This window comes from Melozone crissalis, unplaced genomic scaffold (assembly GCF_028551555.1).
Source record: "Melozone crissalis strain CALT ecotype California unplaced genomic scaffold, PUWL_Pcris_2 ptg000036l_1, whole genome shotgun sequence".
NCBI lineage: Eukaryota > Metazoa > Chordata > Aves > Passeriformes > Passerellidae > Melozone > Melozone crissalis.
In genome coordinates, this window is record NW_026535814.1 from 10,720,215 (window position 1) to 10,740,947 (window position 20,733).

General features: G+C 34.6%; 1 protein-coding gene across 4 annotated transcripts in view; it reads right to left on the reverse strand.

Moving 5' to 3' along the window:
• NIPBL (NIPBL cohesin loading factor) overlaps positions 1 to 20,733 on the reverse strand; it is a 147,641-nt gene that overhangs the window by 20,615 nt on the left and 106,293 nt on the right. For all 4 annotated transcript variants that reach the window (XM_054283263.1, XM_054283264.1, XM_054283261.1 and 1 more), the window contains 18 exons: positions 17,077 to 17,274; positions 16,822 to 16,893; positions 16,643 to 16,732; positions 15,368 to 15,471; positions 14,116 to 14,202; positions 11,691 to 11,922; positions 10,863 to 11,014; positions 10,084 to 10,164; positions 8,900 to 9,000; positions 7,791 to 7,929; positions 7,519 to 7,601; positions 6,686 to 6,818; positions 5,647 to 5,790; positions 3,175 to 3,264; positions 2,666 to 2,880; positions 2,462 to 2,564; positions 1,510 to 1,608; positions 1,273 to 1,419 (listed from right to left, as the gene is read on the reverse strand). In XM_054283263.1, the coding sequence (XP_054139238.1) occupies positions 1,273 to 1,419; positions 1,510 to 1,608; positions 2,462 to 2,564; positions 2,666 to 2,880; positions 3,175 to 3,264; positions 5,647 to 5,790; positions 6,686 to 6,818; positions 7,519 to 7,601; positions 7,791 to 7,929; positions 8,900 to 9,000; positions 10,084 to 10,164; positions 10,863 to 11,014; positions 11,691 to 11,922; positions 14,116 to 14,202; positions 15,368 to 15,471; positions 16,643 to 16,732; positions 16,822 to 16,893; positions 17,077 to 17,274 (2,270 nt within the window). The remainder of the gene's footprint in view (positions 1 to 1,272; positions 1,420 to 1,509; positions 1,609 to 2,461; positions 2,565 to 2,665; positions 2,881 to 3,174; positions 3,265 to 5,646; positions 5,791 to 6,685; positions 6,819 to 7,518; positions 7,602 to 7,790; positions 7,930 to 8,899; positions 9,001 to 10,083; positions 10,165 to 10,862; positions 11,015 to 11,690; positions 11,923 to 14,115; positions 14,203 to 15,367; positions 15,472 to 16,642; positions 16,733 to 16,821; positions 16,894 to 17,076; positions 17,275 to 20,733) is intronic.

The following is a 20,733-nucleotide window of genomic DNA, read 5'->3' on the forward strand; positions in this document are numbered from 1 at the left end:
AGATTCCCTACAGATTTGGATAGTAGTACTTTAAGCCTTTGGATAAAGCTTATGGATAAGATACATGCAGGCAGTCATTTCCATTTTACTAGGCTTCATCTAAGGAAATAGATGAGGAGCTTCACTTCATTTCACCTTGCTCAGAATCTGTTGAATCTGAACATCAGGTTCAGCTGCTTTCTGTAGTATTGTATGCACGACCTACTTCTCTCCAAAAGCCTTCACAAACTTATTTTATCATGTAACTATAGTAAATGTGTAGTTGACTAAAATCCTGACACAGATACTAGAAGCTAATATTATCCGATAGTTAAATTAACATTGAATACCTAGACAAAACCCCCACTTTTTTGTAAAAAAACTAACAAACCTTTGAAAACACTAAAAATAGCATAGAAAAGCTGACCTCAATGATCCATATTTCAGACCTCAAAAATGCAGCAAAATTCCTTATTTCTCTTTGTCCTGGTTAAAGCTAGGGTAGAACTGATTTCTTCTCAGTATCTGTCCAAAACACAGTGCTGTGTTTTAGATTCAGAATGACAATGGTGTTGATGACACACTGACGTTTTGGTTTTGGCTAAGTCAAGGACTTCTTTTCCCTCCTTGTCTCATGTTCCGCCAATGAGGAGGCAGGCAGAAGAAACTGGGAGGGAGCATACCAGGACAGGTGACCTGAACTGGCCAAATGGATACTCCGCATCAGAGAATGTCATGCCTGGTACATAAACTAGGGGGAGTTATTAGAAAGCACAGCCAGTCTAGGTTTGGGAACGGGGCTCTGGCATCAGTCAGCAGACAGTGAGCAACTGCTTTGTGCATCAATGGTTTGTTTCTTTTTTATTATCATTATTTATATTTTTATTGTATTTTACTTTGTTTTCAATTATTAAATAGTCATATCTCAACATGTAAATTTTAGTGCAATCCCCTGGCTCATTCCACCAGGGTAGGGGTAAGAGATGTGGGGGTTGAGTGAGGAGCTGCATGATGTGCACTGAACTTCTACTTGGGCTTAAGCCATGACACAGTTAATTTGAACACTAATAATGGAATCAAAAGGAATATAGCACTGGTCCTGATGCTGTATGACTTTCTGTAGAAGTTCACCTTTTAATGTAATAAAGGCTCCCTAGAAGCAAGTGGCGCATTTTACAAGGCTGTCCTTAAAAGCATCACCATTCAAATAATTCCAATTTATTAAACAGGCTCAGTTAAAAGCAAATTTTCCAATGCCACTTATTTTACCATAAATACCACAAGTCACCGTACCAGTATTCTTTCAATCAGCATGTCATAATACTGCTCAGCAAGCTGAGGACGACAGAGCACAAATCGGCCAAGCAGCTCCACAGCTGCTTCTCGTACACTAGTGGAGTTATCCATTAGCCGCCCATGAACTCCTCGTTGCATATCCAGCTAAAAGAACAGATGAAACAAAAATTCAGAATAAGAAATAAAGATATATTTTAAGGGTGATATATGCATGGTAGTTATTTTCTTTTTTACCCTGGCTAGAATGCTGGGATCTACAGCAACAACCTCAGACAAACACTTCATGGCTTTTGTTCGAACAGCAATTGCATTTTCACCAAGTACACGCAGAATCTAGAAGAGAACAAAAACAAAGATTCAATTGTTTTGGGAACGTACCAAATAATAATTAAGAGAAAAATGCAGCACAATAACATACAAATAATACTTCTAAAATAGTAGTAACTCAAAGCTGAGTTTATCTTCTCAGAGAAGAAAAAGGTGCATGTAAGTGATGTTTCATGGCACTGAAAACTAAACATGGGTGTTTACCACGATTTTCTACTTCTCTAAAATTGGTTATAAGGTTCTTAAATTTAAATTCTACTTTTGTCATTCAGCTGTGACTTTTGCCATGGCTCTTTTAACAGCAAAGTTGGACAAGGGCACTCTAAGAATGGCTCTGCATGGAGATCAATTTAAATAGTGGAACCTAAACTAGTACTGAATTTCAAACATGTCACTGTTAGTGCCAGTGTTAGTGCCCTACTCCCAGAAAAAGCAAGAAACTACATTGGTCAAACAGCAGGTTCCAAAGTGACAGCAACAACTGGCAATCCGGCTTTTACTTTGAAATCAAATTAAGCTCAATTTCATTAGTTAATCTTACCAAATGAATAAGCATCTTACAGAAGCTGTGAAAATTATTTCAACCCTTTGCAATGATCCTCTTACTGTGTGCATACAGCCATGACCATATATGAATAAATAAAATAATGTGTGCACATTATAACATACAAAACACATGTAGGAAAATAAAACCTAATCACTTTTGCCATCAACACAGAATATGAAAGCACATGGTGTTATCATGAGCTATAAATACCTCTGCTTAACAATGGACAGATAATACCATAGAGCTGTGAAAATGTTTGGAATCAGAATCCAACTGTGTCTCACTATAGTAAGACTTCCAGTCACAGTTTACCTGTGTCAAATAAATATCGAAGCTCTGGGCAAACGGCCTCATAGAGGCCAAGTAGCGAACAATCAAACATGCATCTTCATAGTCCACAGTATCAGAATTCATCCTGAAATAAATTCCATGTGTTAATCAGGATATGTTCACCAAAAAATTATTTAAATCATCAAATGCATGGCTAATAAAGAAGAAAGTGGTACAGAAGCATACTTTAATGTGCTGAACTGAGATGGAGCAGTTTTAATGATGCTGCGAAGAAACTTTTTGCGACTTTCTGCTCTATGCATGATTTGTCCTGTGGTCTCAACATCTTTTGCATGATGAGTTCCTTCAGATGAATCCTCATCCTTCTGAGATTTAATTGCTTTTTCTGTCTCCATAGTTGTATCACGGAACCACTGAGCTACATAAAACTTCCGAGAAAACTGGAGAAAGAGAGCAGAATTAACAGAAAACAAACAAACAGATACAGAAAAAGAAAATTAACAGATTTATAATGAAATTCAGGGAATCTAATGCATCAACACTATTTTAGAAAACACAATCAACACTATATGTTAGGGTGACAATTTAACTGAATATATATAATAAAAAATAATAATAATAACTGAATATATATAATAAAAAACACTAATATATATAATAAAAAATAATTTTCTTCAGTACGTGCTACTGAAATTATTTATATACATTCCTGATGAAAGAAAGCTGAAATTTACCACTAATGATGCATCAATTTCTGTGTTCTCATCCAGATAATCTAGTAAAGCCTTTTGCAGCTGTTGAATTTCATCATCCCCTCCTGAAACCTGTTAGAAGTAGAAAGATAGTTATAAACAAGAATATTGCACAGTCATAATTACCTTCTGAAAATCTACATGTCCACATATAAAATACATTGAAGTCAGTTGCTTGCATAATTGTACAGCATTACTAATTTTTTAACCAATTAGTTATAAAGTAGAAAAACATTAAGATCAGAATGAGACCGGTTTTAAAACAGACTGACTGAATTGGTTAGGTTTTTTTTCTGTGATCTTGCACAAGGACCCTCCATCACAGAAAAATAAAAGAGGGCGAAAACCAGAAAACACCTTTATTTCCTCAATATTACACTAAAACACCCTGATCCTAGCAATTGCTGATGTTACAGCAGAAAAGAGTTGAAAGCATGCCTATAAGACATATAATACTGAATAGGTTTATATATACATATATATATATATTAAAAAAAACCACCCTGATTTGCAAATTGTGAGTAGAAATTCTGGCCTTTGACAAACCTGAAATTCTGTAGATAACTGGCTTAATATAAGGGGTGCTTAATAATTAACTGCCTAACTACTGTTGAACAAATAAAAATCCCAGAAAAAACAAAAAGAAATTGTGAATCCTTTAAAAAAAAATATTCAATAATCAAAATGAAAGTAGAAGAATAATTTTTGGTTTTAAATTCTCCAGTCAGAAAAAAATATTTCTTTGTCAGCTATGAACCTTCTAACTTAAAACCATCTTCAGTTCTGTACTAACAGCATCAACTGAGAATCTTGACATCTATGCAGCATGTAACATAGCCTGCAAACATCAGCAAGCAGAGAAAAGTAACATTAACAAGCCCAAAACATCTGTGTATCAAGAGATAAACTAATGAAAAGCATGCACAAGTGTTCAAATAAACTGGACAATCTATTTCTAAAAAACAAAATAATGTTTGAAAATGTCAAAGAGAATAGATTTTCCTCTAAAACTTACTCTATGAATCATGGGCCCAAACCACAGCAGGGAGCACTATATGCATTTAGCAATCATTGACTAATAGTGTGGTAATGATATCAGAACGCAGAAGAAAATCTCCAACAGAAGTATTCAATTTAGCAGGGAAGAAAAATCTGTAGAGATCTGAGTTGATTTCTGAATAATTAGATTATAATTTAAGTTTCTAACGACAACAGCAAATGGATTTTCTTATTTTCTTGCCATTTGACCAGAAAGTGAAGATCAGCTGTATTGTACACATTATTCTTCTCTTACAAATTTATAAATAACACAACAGTCTACTCTGATTGATGGCACTGTACAGAACACACTTTCCACAATTATGGATGGTACTGTCTACCTGCAGACATAAGGGTCAGTGAAGGAGGAGTGGGCGGAAATGCTCCAGGCACTGGAACTGAGATTCCCCTGCAGCCACTGGAGGGAGCCACAGCAGAGCAGCTGGGTGCCTGAGAGGAGCCTGAGGGAGACCTGTGGGAAGAGGGCCCTGCTCCCAGGCTGGATCAGCCGGTCCCTGAAGGACTGCACCCCACTGAAGAGTGACCCAGTGTTTGAGGGGTGCTGCTGCCCATGGGATGCACTCACACTGCAGTAATCTGCAGGGAGCTGCTGTCCATGAGATGGAGCCATGCTGGAGAAGTTCATGGAGAACTGAATCCCACAGGAGGGACCTCACAGTGCAGCAAGAGAAGCCCCAGGTGATGAACTGGTTTATATTGATAAACTCCCATTCCCTGTCTCCTTGCACTGTTGGGGAGGAGGTAGATAGAAGGAGGGAATAGAGTGCAAAGGTGTTTCCAAGGGTTTGCTTTACTTCTCATTATCCTGATCTGATTTTGCTAATAATAAATTCACTTCACATCTCTAAGTTGAGCCTGTTTTGGCTCTGCTGGTATTTGGTGAGTGATCTGTCCTGGTCCTTATCCCAAGCCATGGATCCTTCCTTACATTTTCTCTCCTCTGTGCAGCGGCAGAGAGGAGAACACCAAAACACCCCCAAAACCTCAAATTATGCCACATAAAAACTAGCCCTGCAAGACTAATAGATTAACTCTCTAAAGTATGTATTTGAGTGCCAGAAGCTCAGGTTCCTCTTTGCAATAGCAAATGCAGGCTCATATGTATTTTTAAGGCCCCTTAAGATAGAATCCAACTGTTACTCCATTATGTCTTCAGTATCGTCACAAGAAAACTAACAACTATAATTAATTAATTTATAGGAACACTACAGAAATGGTACAGTCAAGACATGAGTTAACAAATGTGATACTTATAAACTGTGTATATTTGATTCAGAAACCTAAACAGTGAATTAAGACTGACTCTCCATAACGTCAATTTTTCAAGTATATTTACAAATGTCAAAGATTTGAACGGATAGATCTCCATCCAGCTGTCGTGGATGTCTCACACACCTGTTTGAGGATTCTGGCTAAAGAGCCTTGATCCATTTTGCTAGTGACTGCATCTTTCCTCAGTCTTGCTGCGACAGTTCCAAGATAGTCAAGTGATGCAACTCTTAATGCCATTTCTGTGGATTTGTTACTGAACTGGTGAACCTAAGAAAAGCAAAATAGACATTTAAAAATAAATATTTATTTATGCCACAGAGATTCTTCTCACAAAAGATTGCTTTACCTTATTAAAATTTCCACCTAACTTCCATATTGCATAAAATTATATAATTTACTATTACATCACACATACATTACTTTATATAAATATTTCTTCTTTATTGGGTGTCTCTTGCTCTACAAATATGTCTGTCAGAGTTTTTTTAAATGCATTTTTTCATTACACAAACTGGACAACTAGCACAGCGTATCTCCAACATCAGAGATTTTAAGCACCATAATGCTATCTCCTTATTATTCACACAAATATAAAGCTACATTTTACCAAGCACAAGACGATACAATACTTTTTCAAGAAGCAGCTCAAATTACTGTATTAATTAGATTACAATACTGAAGAGCAACACTCAAAAAACACACTAACAAACATTCCCATTCTGTAAATGTCATAAGCATTTGCTGTAGTTGTAAAAAACCAAATACTGAGTTGTTTTCTGCTGAATAATCCAGAGGAGATACTTAATACATATAATTACAGCTGTTAGGCTGACTTTACTACAAATAAATATATGCACTTATAAGATGCTATGAAATGATACTTTTTAATGTTGAAAATGTAATCAAATAGTGAAACTAGACTTCCAAGAGAAACTATACATACTATTTTTAACAAGTTCTATATGACTGATCCTCTAAACAAAATTCTATTATTTATGTATTGCATAGTAATGTTACACGCAAGGAAATCCTTATATGCTGCATGTGCGTCAACAATCAGAAAGCATTCCTACAGTAGTAGTGTTTATTTAGCAGAAATAAACAAGTCTTCTTCATTGTAATAAGAAATAAATTAATGTAGTTAAAAACAAGAATCCCTTACCAATAGCCTTCCTAGTAAACTAAGTAGCAACTCTGCAGCTGGCCATTCTGGTTTATTGACTGTTGAAAGAAGATCTTGAATAAAGTTCTCGAACAGTGGCCTGTAATCTTCCTCCCCTTGTTTACTGCCACACCTGTTAACAGGAAAACGCTTTTTGTAAGCAAATTTAACAGCCATATAAAGTTTTTTATTCTGATAGAAACAGAAATAATTCTATGTTTAATCAGAAAAAACAGCTTTACGCAATTCCAAGAAAACAAATCTGAAATACTAGCAGAAAATTTGTTTTATTTGTTTGTACAGAAATAGCTTCAACAGTTATCCCTCCAAGTTGCACTGGAAATAAAGCATCTAATCCATGACAGCAGAATTTTGTTGCTAAGATACAAATACAAACTGAAAGACTTGTTCTTTGAAATCCTATAGTTAATTCAGGTACATTTTTCATTCCTTTTCGAGTTATTGACACTCTTAACTTTAGCTCAGTGGAAATAATTTCTGGATTTTTATATCTGATGACCAAATCAGCATGACTTCACCTCTTAAGTATTTGCTCAGCCTTCTCTTCCAGGCTTCAGGTATGTTAGAAACCCATAATAAAGGAATTCTACATGAACTGTGAGACAGCTTCTTAAATGTATGAAGAACACTGCAGAATTTCTCTTCTATAAACATTTTTGTCTAGGCAAGAGGCTCTCTTTGGCATTTATAAAGTTATAATATTATAAATAACTTTATGAATAGGCATTCATCATTGTTCAGTGGCCAGGTTTCAAAGTATTCATTTGGAGCTGGATTTATCAATATAATAAAGAATGCAACAGTATACTTACTTCTTAAGAAAAATAGAAAGGAAATTTTGTGCTGTCCTCATGGCTGTTTCATATGAGTTAGTAATAAGCACATCTTGATCCACCTAAAAATAACAAGACACATTTGTCTATTATCTCAGCATAGATCTATGATTTCCAGATCAGCATTTTTTATGCATCAGAAAATTACAATGCTTGATTACTACAACACTGTAGTAATATAGTATACCTATGAACACATAAAAATAATTTTTGCACACATGCATGAAAAAAGGCTTTTCAAAATATCTTACTTTCTTGTTTGATTCTTCCTCTGAATTAGAATCCTTGTCTGCTGAGGGTAAGTGCACCACACACTGAATAAGTTGCAGAACTAGGGCTGTTACCATCTGAATGTACATAGGCTCTCCATCAGTGTCACTGCTGTTTAACCTGTTAACAACAAAAGACAGTTTTAACACTAAAAGGACAAAAAGGACAAAACACAAGAAAAATTTTTGCTCCTAAGTAGCATCTTTCAAAAATTATTTGAAAGATAGATATTTCACTGCTAGAAATCCACATGTGAGACATTAATCTATTAATTTGCTTCTTTTTATGCAGTGTAACATTTAACCTAACAAAACCAGTAGGTATTGTTCTTGCACAGAAGAGGTGAACTGAAACAGCACACAGTTCACTGGCTGAAACAGCTACAGGAATATTTAATAAAACAAACATCTACCTGCTAAAATGCTTAATAATAAGCTCATTACATATAACATCATGTTTGCTCCAACACAACAAAACACACCAAACTGTTGCTGTAATAATTTTTCTGTAGTATTTAAAGGGCCACACCTACAATAATCTGCAGCAGCATTGCATACTACAAACTTCAGCAGGCTACTATCTTAAGTTGATAAGAAGACCATGTTTCTCCCTGATGTAACCTCAAAAATAGTATGAGTTTACTGCCCATACACACACCAACACCATCTTATTGCTACATTTAACAACAACAAAAGGTGGTAAACCCTGATATATGAGATGATATGGGTATGAAACTGATTTCCTTTGTGAAAAGTGCTCTGAGTGTATCCTCAAAGCAATTCAGTCAAAATTTTCCAAAATTTCAAAGATTTAGCAATGAAGAAATTATGTAACTCCATACAAACAGAATTAAAGAATTGACCCACAAAAAATAATCCTCAACACACACTAATATTACACCCATTCACATTTTAAGTGAGAAAAATAATGTTTCAATTATGTTTGTAAATAGACTCTAAAGTGATAGCATAAAATTGAGTAATTATTACAAGATATTTGTTGAACAATTTGTTTTGAAATCTCAACCTGCAAAAATTTATGAAATTATAAATGCTATAGTCTACAAGTTATTATTTACATCAGAAGTTACCTGAAGTTTCTCAAACTCCTCTTGCTAGTTGGTAGCCGTGCAAGTGAAGTGAAAATTTCTTCTAATATTAGCTGTCTGTGTTTTTCATACCGGGAGAACACCTATTTAATAGTTACACATTTATTAGACACTGATTTATTGTTACATAAAATATAGCTTTTTTAACATATTGTAAATAATTATATGACAGCATACACTTCACATGACTCTTCAATAAATTACAATACACCTTATTGTTAATGAGTTGCTTTCTCAATGCAAGTATTTCCTTAAAATATATATAAAAACTTTTCCAAATAGAGAATTTAAAAAAATCTTTATATAACAGAAATGTGTAACAGGTCTTGAAAATACCTTCTATTGAAAATATTTTTGTCAATGATGTAACACACTATCAAGGAAAGTCAAACAGTATAATACTAAGTATTTGGACTTAGTATTTATTTCTCTAAGTACAAAGGAAAACTGTTGTAACACACTTTACGAGAACACATACTCTGTTGCAGAGTACATTTGAGAAAACAGTTTTACTTCACATGCCAGGCTTTAATGTTAATGCCTGATATGATATGTTCTTTTAATTTTCAGAATCGGAACTGTTGATTTTGCCTCCCTTTTTGTTTGGGCAGAATACCGAAGTATATTCTTACAATGATTAAAATCTCCCACTTGAACAAGGACATTTGTGTTCCACTACATTTTTCCTGAAATAATATTTTACCTATGCTGAGATGTTTTTTTAGATAGTCACCTGTTCTGAGGAAAATAATTTGTTCTATTATACCATACTAGTTCTATGACTTATTGCACAAGTTCAAATCTGAACACAGGAAATAATGAAAACCACACAGCTAGGATTAAAGTTTTTTAAAAAAGAGATTTCTTAAAATAAAAAAGGGACAGGTAAGAGGAAGGAGTTTGTGTCTACACTTTAACTGACAATCAAAGTTAAGAAAACTCTTGCTTGAAGTAGGCAATTTCTTTCTATACAGTACTCTGCAAATAGGAGCAGCTCAGGTAGATACAACACTATTTCCATATTTATATCAAACTGTAAAACCATCCAAGAATAGCATTAATTCTACAGTCCAATTCTCTACCAGACAGAAAATACAATCTACGTAAATGCCCTAAGAAATCTCAGCAGGACAGGCACAAGAAACCACAAATTAGAAAGTACTTACTGCAGTCACTAATTTGATGGCACATAACTGTAGCTCACTGACATTTTCTACAAAGAAAGGTGTTATTCCCATCGATGACACCTATCAATGGATAGAAGTTATTTTAAGTATATAGGACTAACAAACTGGTACTTAGGCAGTTTCACAAGTTGGTTATTCATTCAGCAAGTAAGGCATTCAACAATTACTTCATATTATTTGCAAATAAAGTTATTAAACTATGGCACCGGTCTTATGAGGTGTGGCTGAGGGGGTATCAGGCTGTGTGGAGAAGAGGAGGCTCCAAGGCAGGCCTTATAGTCCTCTACAACACCCTGAAAGGAGTGTGTAGCCAGGTGAGGCTGGTCTGCTCTCCCAGCTAACAAGGGACAAGACAAAGGAAAGGGGCCATGAGTTGTGCCAGGGATGGTATAGATTGGATTTTAAGTGCCCATGGAAGCAGTTCAGCCAACATCCCCATAGATATTTGAAAGACATGTAGATAGAATGTTCAAGGACATGGTTTTAGTGGTGCACTTGGCAGTTTAGACTTGATGTTCTTAAGGATCTTTTCCAGTGTAGATGATTCTACTCCATACCTCAAAACAAGCAGGTTAAACTTTTCTTAAATGCAGAAGAGAAGATGCAAATGACATACTACACAACAAACTAGCCACTCTGATGTTAAGAATTCAAGAGCTTGTACTCATTTCAAACTTCCCCGAGACAATTATACTTCACATTTACTTTAGGAAAAGCAAAGCTAACATTTTTGGACAGGAATTCTGAATAAAACCTACCTGAAGAATAGTTGTATCAGTGAGAAGCTGTATCTCCAGCAACTCTGACAAGCTGCTGACAATGTCACAAACTTTGTTATACAACATCACTATAACTCTTTGCTTGTGGGTGGAACACTTGGCACGTTTTGCTTTTGAACTTAAAACACCACCTAGAAAATAAAACACATATTCATTAATAATTTCAGTGTTTCAAATACTGGAAAGATGATCTTCCTCACAAAGTGCCCCCAAAACAACTGCATGATTACAGCTTTGCAAAAGCAGTTTAGAAAAACTACTCAGTAGCATCAGCTTAAAAGCAGGAATTTCACATGATAAATATTTTTCATAATTACTCTAAGTGCTGGACCTGTGATTTAAAAAAAGGATCTTGAAATTGGAGCCACGCACCTGTAGATATGTCTATGAAAACAAATGGCTAGAAGCTAAATAGCTTTCCTTGAAACAAATCATTATATACATGGCTATACATGGCTAGTCGTATTACATACTACTATGAAATCACTTATTTCAACACATAATAACTACACATAAAAGTTGAACTTCAAATTTCTAAATACTTTAGCTACATTTACATTATTACAGTAAACCAAGGTGCTACATGACTAAGTTCTTCAGATGACACATTTCATTGATTTTTACTCTGTTTCCTCATCCTCAAGCTAACAGTGCATTAATTCAGGATATTGTATGTGATAAGAAAGGACTACTAGTATAAAAGCTGCATACAAAAATTCTTATTTCAGAAAGTCATTTACATCATCATACAGTAGATGACTGACTTTTTATAGCTTTAAATATGGAAAGATTTCTTAGCATACTAACCACCATGAGGATCCACTCTATACACAGGATCATACTGAGGATAGAGAGTGTTCTGCAAATGAAATTTTGTGTACTGAATAACTCTTTCTATTACGTCCTCAATATATACAGCTTTAGGCATATTTGGTGATGTCATAATATTGATAGCAGTAAGACAAGCATCAGCGGATTTTGTCACTCTTTCCATAATAAGATCTCGCCATAATCTCTCCTCATCTTCAGTGTCATTATTCTGCAACAGGCAAAAAAAACAGGAGAGTATGAACAAGAAATCAAATTTTTATTCTGACCAAGTTAAAGAAAATAACATTACATTAATATGCTTACATAACATTCATGTATAAAATATTGTATTTCCTTTATGATACTAAAATAATTTATTTTTAAAATCAAGTAATATTTGTTTTTCAAGCAACAAGTTTGTAATGTCTCTCTAAGCTACTGGTCTTCAAGTTCCTGTATTCTGTATTCTTCTGTTAAAACACAAAAAAGGTTTCTGTGTCTCATTGGGAAGCACTATGAGGGAAGACTGCTGCATGCTCTATTTAAGACCAACGTACATTAAGCAAAATCTAATTCCTTCATCTGGTGTTTTCTTCAATGGTACCGGTTGCTGCTTTGATCCATTTGATTTCTGCCACTAGAGGGAATTCTTATACAAAAAGACTGTTGCAAGTCCATGAAATCTGTAAGTACACAACTTTTTCTGCTTCATGGACCGACACACCTACTATCAACCTCTTATCAAATATGTCCTTTTAGATTACCTTAGGATACTGAGTCTCTCTATTACTGTGTTTATATGAGGTACCAAAACAAACATAGATGAGGTTAAATATGATAATCCAGCACTACTTAAATACTGTAATAACATTATTACAGCAAAGCTAGGTAGAATTTATCATAGCTTCTCTGGTACAGACAGAGCCTCCAGAGAAAAAGGGTCTTCACTACCTATATGATACCACATCTCAACACTGTTGGCGTTCCTTGTGAAGATCAGAGGTTGGTGAAACTGTAACAGCTTTTTGTCTTTGGGGTAAGAGAATTTGAACCAATAGAACAGTGCATTATATACATGATATACATAATTAGAGAATCAACAAAAATCTGCAAATCAAGAGGTCCCTGAAAACTTCTCAGATACAATGGCTTTATGGAATTTGCTACGTACACAAATGACACCTTAAGGCAAAAAAAAGTGTTTCCCCTAATTATCATGGAAATGAAATGAATATTAAAGCATCCTCTGCCTGTGAAAAACACACTGACATGGAGGTAAGATATTTTCACTGCACTGGAAAAGTAGCAACCTTAAATCTTAGGAGAGACTTTCTTTGCTACAATTATTTGAATAATTTTTAATAGTTTTAAGAAAATCTAAAACTAGTGGGTTTTTTTGCGTTTTTTTTAAGTTTCTTTTTTTTATCCAAGTTTGCCTCTGAATTGCAAGCACTGGACAATTTAATTAACTTCTAAATAAATTTGAATTTTACTTCAAAAAACTAAAATTAAAATGTCACTTTAAAATCATTAACATAAAGACTTCATCACAATGAAGTAGACCAGGTAAACCAGTACTTCCTTTTTATGTATTTTTTGTATTGCCCAACACATTCAGAACCATATACTGAAACTTTGAAACCTCTACAAACTATCTAGATGAAAGTATTTAGGCACCAATAATGTGTCTGGTTTTCATGTGCAAGTTCAAATTCTTCCTTTCTGACATAAACTATTACTCTCTTATTTCTACAGATGAGGAGGTTTTTTCTTTAAAACTCAATTCTAATCTTGCTGCAATATTGCATTGAATAGAAATGTATAAATAAATACATTAAATATGAAATATGGAACATCAGCCTCATAAAACCTCAAAATCTTTGAGCAGTTTTAGGTATACCTGGGAAAAAAACCCATCCTAAAATACTAAACTTCCTATTAATTTTAATTATGTTGACATTGTCACTTTGTAGTGTAAGAACACTTAAATCTTAAACTTCCTCCTTAATGCTCAGGAGAAAGATAGACTCTATATGAAAACTCCAGTATCTCTTCCATTTTGTAAGGATGTTTTATGGACACATAACAAAGAAATGTCCAACAAAGCAAATTACATCAGAATTACCATGAATATTTCAAGATGACTATAATATCTATAATTAATACAGTTGCTCCCAATACAGTTAGTTGTCACTGCTACAGTAAAACATAGTAATGACAACTATGAAAATGTAAGTGACAACTATGAAAAATCACAATTAATTGAATTTTGCATCAAGTATCAAAATTTGGCAAATTTTTATCACAGACATGATATCAGCCCTTTCACACACACAGAGTATTTGAATCTATCACTAAATAGGACTCAAATGAAGAAAACTATTCTGCACAATGGAGTGAAATTATGAAATTTCAAACTCACATGGTTAAGCAAAGTAGAAAGCTTGGATCCATCTTGAATATTCTTTTCCAAAATATTCAGAACTTTTACTGTTTTATCCGTTGAGAGCTAAAACAAATAAGAAACATGTCAATCAACTGCAGGAATAGAAATTATTACAAATTGCTGAAAAGAACATTGAGGAATGAAGGACAGAGCTTGTACAATCTGAATTGTTTCAACTGCAAGGGATTTGGCATAAGGAAAATGCAGTACTATAATGGAAACAGGCAAAATATATTCTAGGACTGCAACTAAACTGCATTTTCAACTAGCAAAATCTACAGAAACAAATTTTTAAATTGCATGTCACTAATGTTGTGTAGTTATTTGCTTCTAGAAATAGAAATTTACCAAATCCACGTACGATCTAAATTCTAACTGACCATATAGAGCTTTATTAGGAGAAAATCCATACCGCATGATCAAGCAGAAATTAATTCCCTGATACTTGAAAGATAATAAAAGGGAAACATATTCTTAATATCATTGTTAACTTCAAAGAAGTAGCATGTTGAAAAAAGTAAACTTACTAATCTTCCATACAAGTCCGATTAAATAATTTGTGGAATATGTTAACCTTGTAGAGAGCCAGTTTCTCACATCTGGATACTATTCACCATTGGAAGCAACAAAAAATTGATTTTATATAGATATGTATGTATGTGTATGTATGTGTGAAAAATATGGAACAGAGTGAGAATGATCAGGAAAGAGAAATGATCATACCACCCACAAACTACAAAGGAAGGTAGGGAGATTGAAGGAAAATCCAGGAGGAATATTGAAAGTTTGGATTACAGAAGTTTGGAATAGTCCAGAGTAATGATAATAATACAGTTTCACACACACTCCACAAACCTAAGTGGTCAAGAGCAGGAAAAGAGTTTAATATTAAACTGCCCAAAGCCAAGAGCTTCAGGAAGATTAAAGGAAATTTTATCTTTAATTTATTTAATTTAAAATTTATCAAGTTTGCACCAACAAAAGTTCCTCTAGCTGACTGAGGAAGAGCAGGACATAGAGGAGGACCTTTCAGCAAAAATGTCTCAGCTTCAGAAAGAGTAACAGATAGATGTTGCAACTACCTAAACACTTCAGCTAAGTGAGCAGAAGCTCAGCTCTTCTGGTCCATGTGCCTTTGAAGAGGGTGGAATGTCATTACAGGAAAAGTAAGTTTTTTCATATTAATGAATATTTTATGTTCCAAAAAAGTTAGATTATGAAGAGGTACCTTGTCCATAATGCCCATTGCCTTGATTTTTGCAGATTCACTACCCAACTCACTAAGTTGATGCTTGCCCAGTAGCAATTCCTGTGGAATCTCATCATCATCACCTTAAAAAAAAGAAAAAGTAAAAAATTAACAGTTGTATTTCTCATAAAACTTCTAGGAAATCAGTATTTTTTATTCCAATAAGAAAATGCTAATGGAAAAAGAGAGCTGATTGTCCAAATAGCCAACAACTAATGGCTCTAAATAATTAGAATCTAACAAAGACTGATAATTACAACTTTTGCTTGTATTGAAACAATGAATACGTGTTAAGTATGACTTAACCATACCAATGGTTCTGAAACCCCATTTAAGAGCCTAACATGAGGCATGCTCTTCTCAAAGTCACAAACTAAAAATGTTTAAAATATCAAACCCCATTTATTGCAGTACTTCTGCCATAATTTTCAATTCAGTAGAACAAATCTCTAACTGTAGCTCTGAAGTTTAAATCTGGGCAAGAGCAATAAATGGAAAACACATATGAAAATTAAGCACCTTGAGATAATCTGAGTCTTAACTGTATCTAACCTTAGACAAAAATCATGTTACCAGACACAGAAAGATTCAATGACTTCACTTCTAAGGTTGCATACACTCTGGCTTTAAAAACTATAGAAACTTGTTTAATATGCCTTTTCCCTTGTTTTAATCCTGTGACAAAGATGTTAGGAAAAAAAATTAATGAATATTCCATTACCCATTTCAAAAGAAAGTCACCTTTGGCAACATGAACTACTTCCTTAGACACTCAGCTAAGGAGGCTGTTTTTTCACTGAAATAGGTAAATGATTCAATGTCTTAGCCATAAATTCACAGGACTCTGCTGTCTTAATTGAAGAATTGTATCTGCCAGTAGCAGATTTGTAATTATGTGCCTCAGACATTGCTAGGAAGAGAACCATCTTGTTTAGATATTTGACAGAAGGTAACACCCTAATGACATCCCAAAGAAGTATCCTTTCCACTCCAAGGGAACTGGGAAGAATACTCATTATGGTTATGCCCCTTCTGGATTCTGCAGGGAGGAGGAAGAAGGATCTTCAGGCAGCAGCAAGTGAAATTGTAAAGGTAAAGGCCACCACTCAAGGTGCAAGCCATATAAATCCAGAAGGCCCTAGTAAGTTTTGACATGAAATTAAGTCACCATGAAGGAAGTTCAAAAATCCCAATACAGTTTTTTTCTCGGGTTTCTAATTGGGGTAAGCATTTTGAAATTGTCTGATGTATTACCAAAAGCTGTAAAATCCATGTCTTCCAGATTTTCCAAAATATTCTCTATTGAAGCAGTAAATCTTTTGAAGGTTGAAGAATCCATCATTTCTGGTGGAAAAAAAAGGAAATTAATAAACAATTATCTTAAATATAAAGCAGAAAATACAAACTGTAGAAAATAAATCTTCTAAAATTACCTTCAGGTGTTAGTTTAGGTTCATAAGCTTTCCTCTTCTTTTGTTTTTCTTTCTTCTTCATTTTTCTAGCCACTAATTAAGAGAATAAGGAGTAAAACAAACACTTTCTTAACACTTCAAGAAAGGATTATTTACATTTCTTACACTTGTATTCAATATTGCATGCAATGATGTCCACTTTAAAATATTAAACATATTCATTAAAAAAGCACTAGTATTATGGAATAAAATTAAATTCTTATAGTGATCAGTTACCCTCGCTGAGGCTAGGAGGAGGAGAATAATCATCCATATCAGAGTCATCGGGACTGCGATTACGGTAACGGCCACTACCAGAAATCCTCCTTCCTTCATGGTAATGACCACTTCTCCTATGGTCACCAGAACTTCTCCTGTCATGCTCTTCATACTCCCAAGCTTCATCTCTATCCTTTTTGTGTCTCTTACGAGAAGCTAGAAATAAATGCATTTTCATTTTAAATACAAAACTTACACTTTTAATAGTTCAAAATCAAACATTTTAAAATATTTGAAAGATGTGCAGATGTAAGATTTAGGGACATGGTCTTGTAGTGGACTTTACATTAGTTATGGATTGGATTTGATGGTCAAAAAGGTCCTAAATGATTTTATGATTTGCAAGTCCAACACTCTTGTATAGCTATTCTCCAAATCAAATGGACATTTAGGTTATCAAATACAATTCTGTTGCGGATTACTTATTTTAATGTTTTCTTTTGAATTATAAAAAAACTGTGCTTAAAACTGGCGAAGATACCAGAAAACATTTAAAAATATGGATTTACAGGACATTTGTCTTTTTAAAAGCAGATTAAACAAAGCTGAACAAATTTAAAAAGTTTCATCCTTCTATAAGAGAATATGGAGATAATTTCCTCAGTTATCTAAATTGTGACAGTTACTGGTTATCCATATTCCTATTCAGTGATTGCCTTATCCGTCTAACACACCAATGAGTTCCAATGAGACTCAATAATCTATTTTCTAAAAGATATTCTGTTTTGTCAAGACAACTAAAATTTTGCCTTGGTATATACTGCAGGAAATTTGTGTAAAGGAGAAAGCTGGAGTCACAATTCTGTGCCAAACAGCAAGCCTCTACCACAGATAATTATTCTAATTAATTTTCATGCAGGACCATAAAGTTCAGCAGAAGTGAATGTTGAAGAAGTTGGAGCAAATATTGCATAGAGATGTGGTGGAAATAAAATGGTGGAGCAGAATGACAGTTCTCTGTTACTTTCAAAGAAAGTCTTGCATGTTTTGAAGTTGACAGAGTGCTCAGTTTTAAAGAAAAGGAAATAGATGAGCATGTAGTTTTCTCCATGAAATCAGCCAACCTTCCAATTTTTAACATGATCAGCTAATTGAGCTACCAAAGAGATGTCTTACACAGACTGTATTGCAAAGCTCAAAATACTTCCAAAATATCACATTCCAGACTGGCAGTGTTTATTGCGAGTTTATTGCTTCTGGACCTGCATATAACAGTCCTGATATTGTGTGTCTCTACCAAAGTCTCCTTGGCATGACTGTATATAAAGTTGTTTCTGAGCAGAAAGGCTCAAAGCATTTAGACAGAACTGGAACTGAACTGAAAAGTTCTTACCACAAGCCATTTATTAAGAAATGCAACATACCAGGCTATAGTCAATAGTCAGCCTAGGATCAGAACTAATAAACATAAACCCCTGAGGGAACACTTCTGTTTTGCAATGAACCCTAGAGGTTTCAAATTCCAAAAATGTAATAGAGGTGGTCCAAGTCTTTAATATTATAACTCAGTTCAGGTTTCAAGATTTACTGCATCTGGATCAGACTTCTTTGTGGAAAAGTACAGTCATGCTCAGGATGGCAGAGGTACTAGCACTGCCTAAAATGGTTGAGAGAGTTCACTGTGACTGACGCAGTGGTGGGCCATTTGGGGCCCCTCAGCAGGTAGGAAATTCGCTGAATGGTCACACTCAAAGAGCTGCCATCAATGGCTTGATGGCCACATGGAGACCAATGACAAATGGTGTCCCACAGGGGTGAGTGCTGGGCCCAGCACTGTAACATCTCAGAGATACTGACAGTGAGATTGAGGGCACCCTCTGCAAGCTGCAGACAACAAAGAGCTGGTGCATTGGAGGGAATGGATACTATCCAGAGGGAGGGATTTGACAGGCTCTAGAGGTTAGCTTGTGTGAACTCTTTCACGAGGACATGGAGTCCTAGGACAAGGGGTAGTGAGTTGAAACTGCAAGAGAGCAGGTTTAGATTAGAGATCAGAAAGAAAATCTTATGTGAAGATGGTGAGGCAGTGAGCAGGTTGCCCAGTGAAGCTATGGATGCGACATGCCTGGAAATGTTCAAGGTCAGGCTGACAGGGCCTTGAGCAACCTGGGCTAGTGGGGCATTTCCACCCATGTCAGGAAAGTTGGGAATAGGTTATCTTTAAGGTTGCTTCCTAAACCTAACTCACACCATTCTATGATACCTGGAGTAAATGTACTGGAGAAGAAACTAAGAGTTCTATGGGGAAAGCTTTTACACATCTTAATTGATTCCTTTACCCTCTGAGACAGTGTTTTGTAGAGGCAGATGGCCCTTTCTCCAGTTTACAAATCATCTGTAACACTAAGCTCTGTAGGATGAATTCTGACCCCAGTTACATCTCCACAAGAAAAGTAACTTTCAATATTGCTTTTTGGCAGAATTTTAGATTGACCAGTTTATCAATGCTGCATGACAAAACAGAAAGGGTTACAGTTCTGTTAGCTCTGCAAGATAAATAATGTGAATACTGGAACACCTATTCACAATCACTGCTCTACAATATTTATTTTGAAGTCAATAAAATTGATTAAAAAAGTAAGCATTAATAACATTTCAAGAGTTAGAGGATTGATTTTATACATAAAGAAATACTATGTGGAATATAAACACGCAATTTCCTTCCAAATTCTGCCAAACATGTATGCAATATCACATTTAGTAATTACTGTAAGATAATGACTTTATCAATCTTTAATTTCTCCTTATTTAGTTTAATGGCATGTCCTTTCTTAATGAAATATTCAAAGAAACTTCTCCTTTTCTATACTAATCACTATTTCATATATTTTTAAGTTCAGTTTAAGGCAAACAGAATAATTAAGAAATATGTATTTGTAACAATACAAATCTCTTCAGCGTACTTGCCATAGATCTTTCACATCTGATAGATCTTTCTTGCCACAGATCTTTCACGTCTTGTTTTAAATTCAATTCAGTTCTACAGTATTCTTTAAGAAATACTGTAATTTATTTTTAAACCACAGGTACTCACTGAATTGATTAGAATGATGGCCAGATCTCTTGAGTGGATATACTGAAACTAGAATTCCTCAAGGCATATCATTATTGTGAAAGTTTTCCTTAACTTGTTCTACTTTGTATTTGAGAACTTCAACAGCCACTACGGCTAACATATAGATTAAAGTATTTGAAAGTGTTTACAAATCTCTCCATTCCCAACCAACTTAAATAACTTTGCCTAGTAATTTTTTGTTTTAATTCACTATTCTGAATTATTAACATCATATAAGGGTGATACGATATGGTAAACAGAGAATACAGAATTCCTGAATGAAGCAAGTCATCATTAATCCTTTGCCAAAATTTAGACTGATTACAATTGACCTGAAGACATCACATTCATGCACAGAGAAGCATTATTCATTTATAATTAAAAGGGAAAACAAACAAACAGAAGGACATTCTTTTCAGCTTTTTTGATAAAGATCAAAGGTAACAGTGTTATAATTTTCATGTGTAAAACCACAGTGTTTATGTTGGATGAAAACTTGAAACATACTAAGAAGCAGAGCAAACAAATCTTTCTCTTTTGGACCTTAAGAAATACTAAAC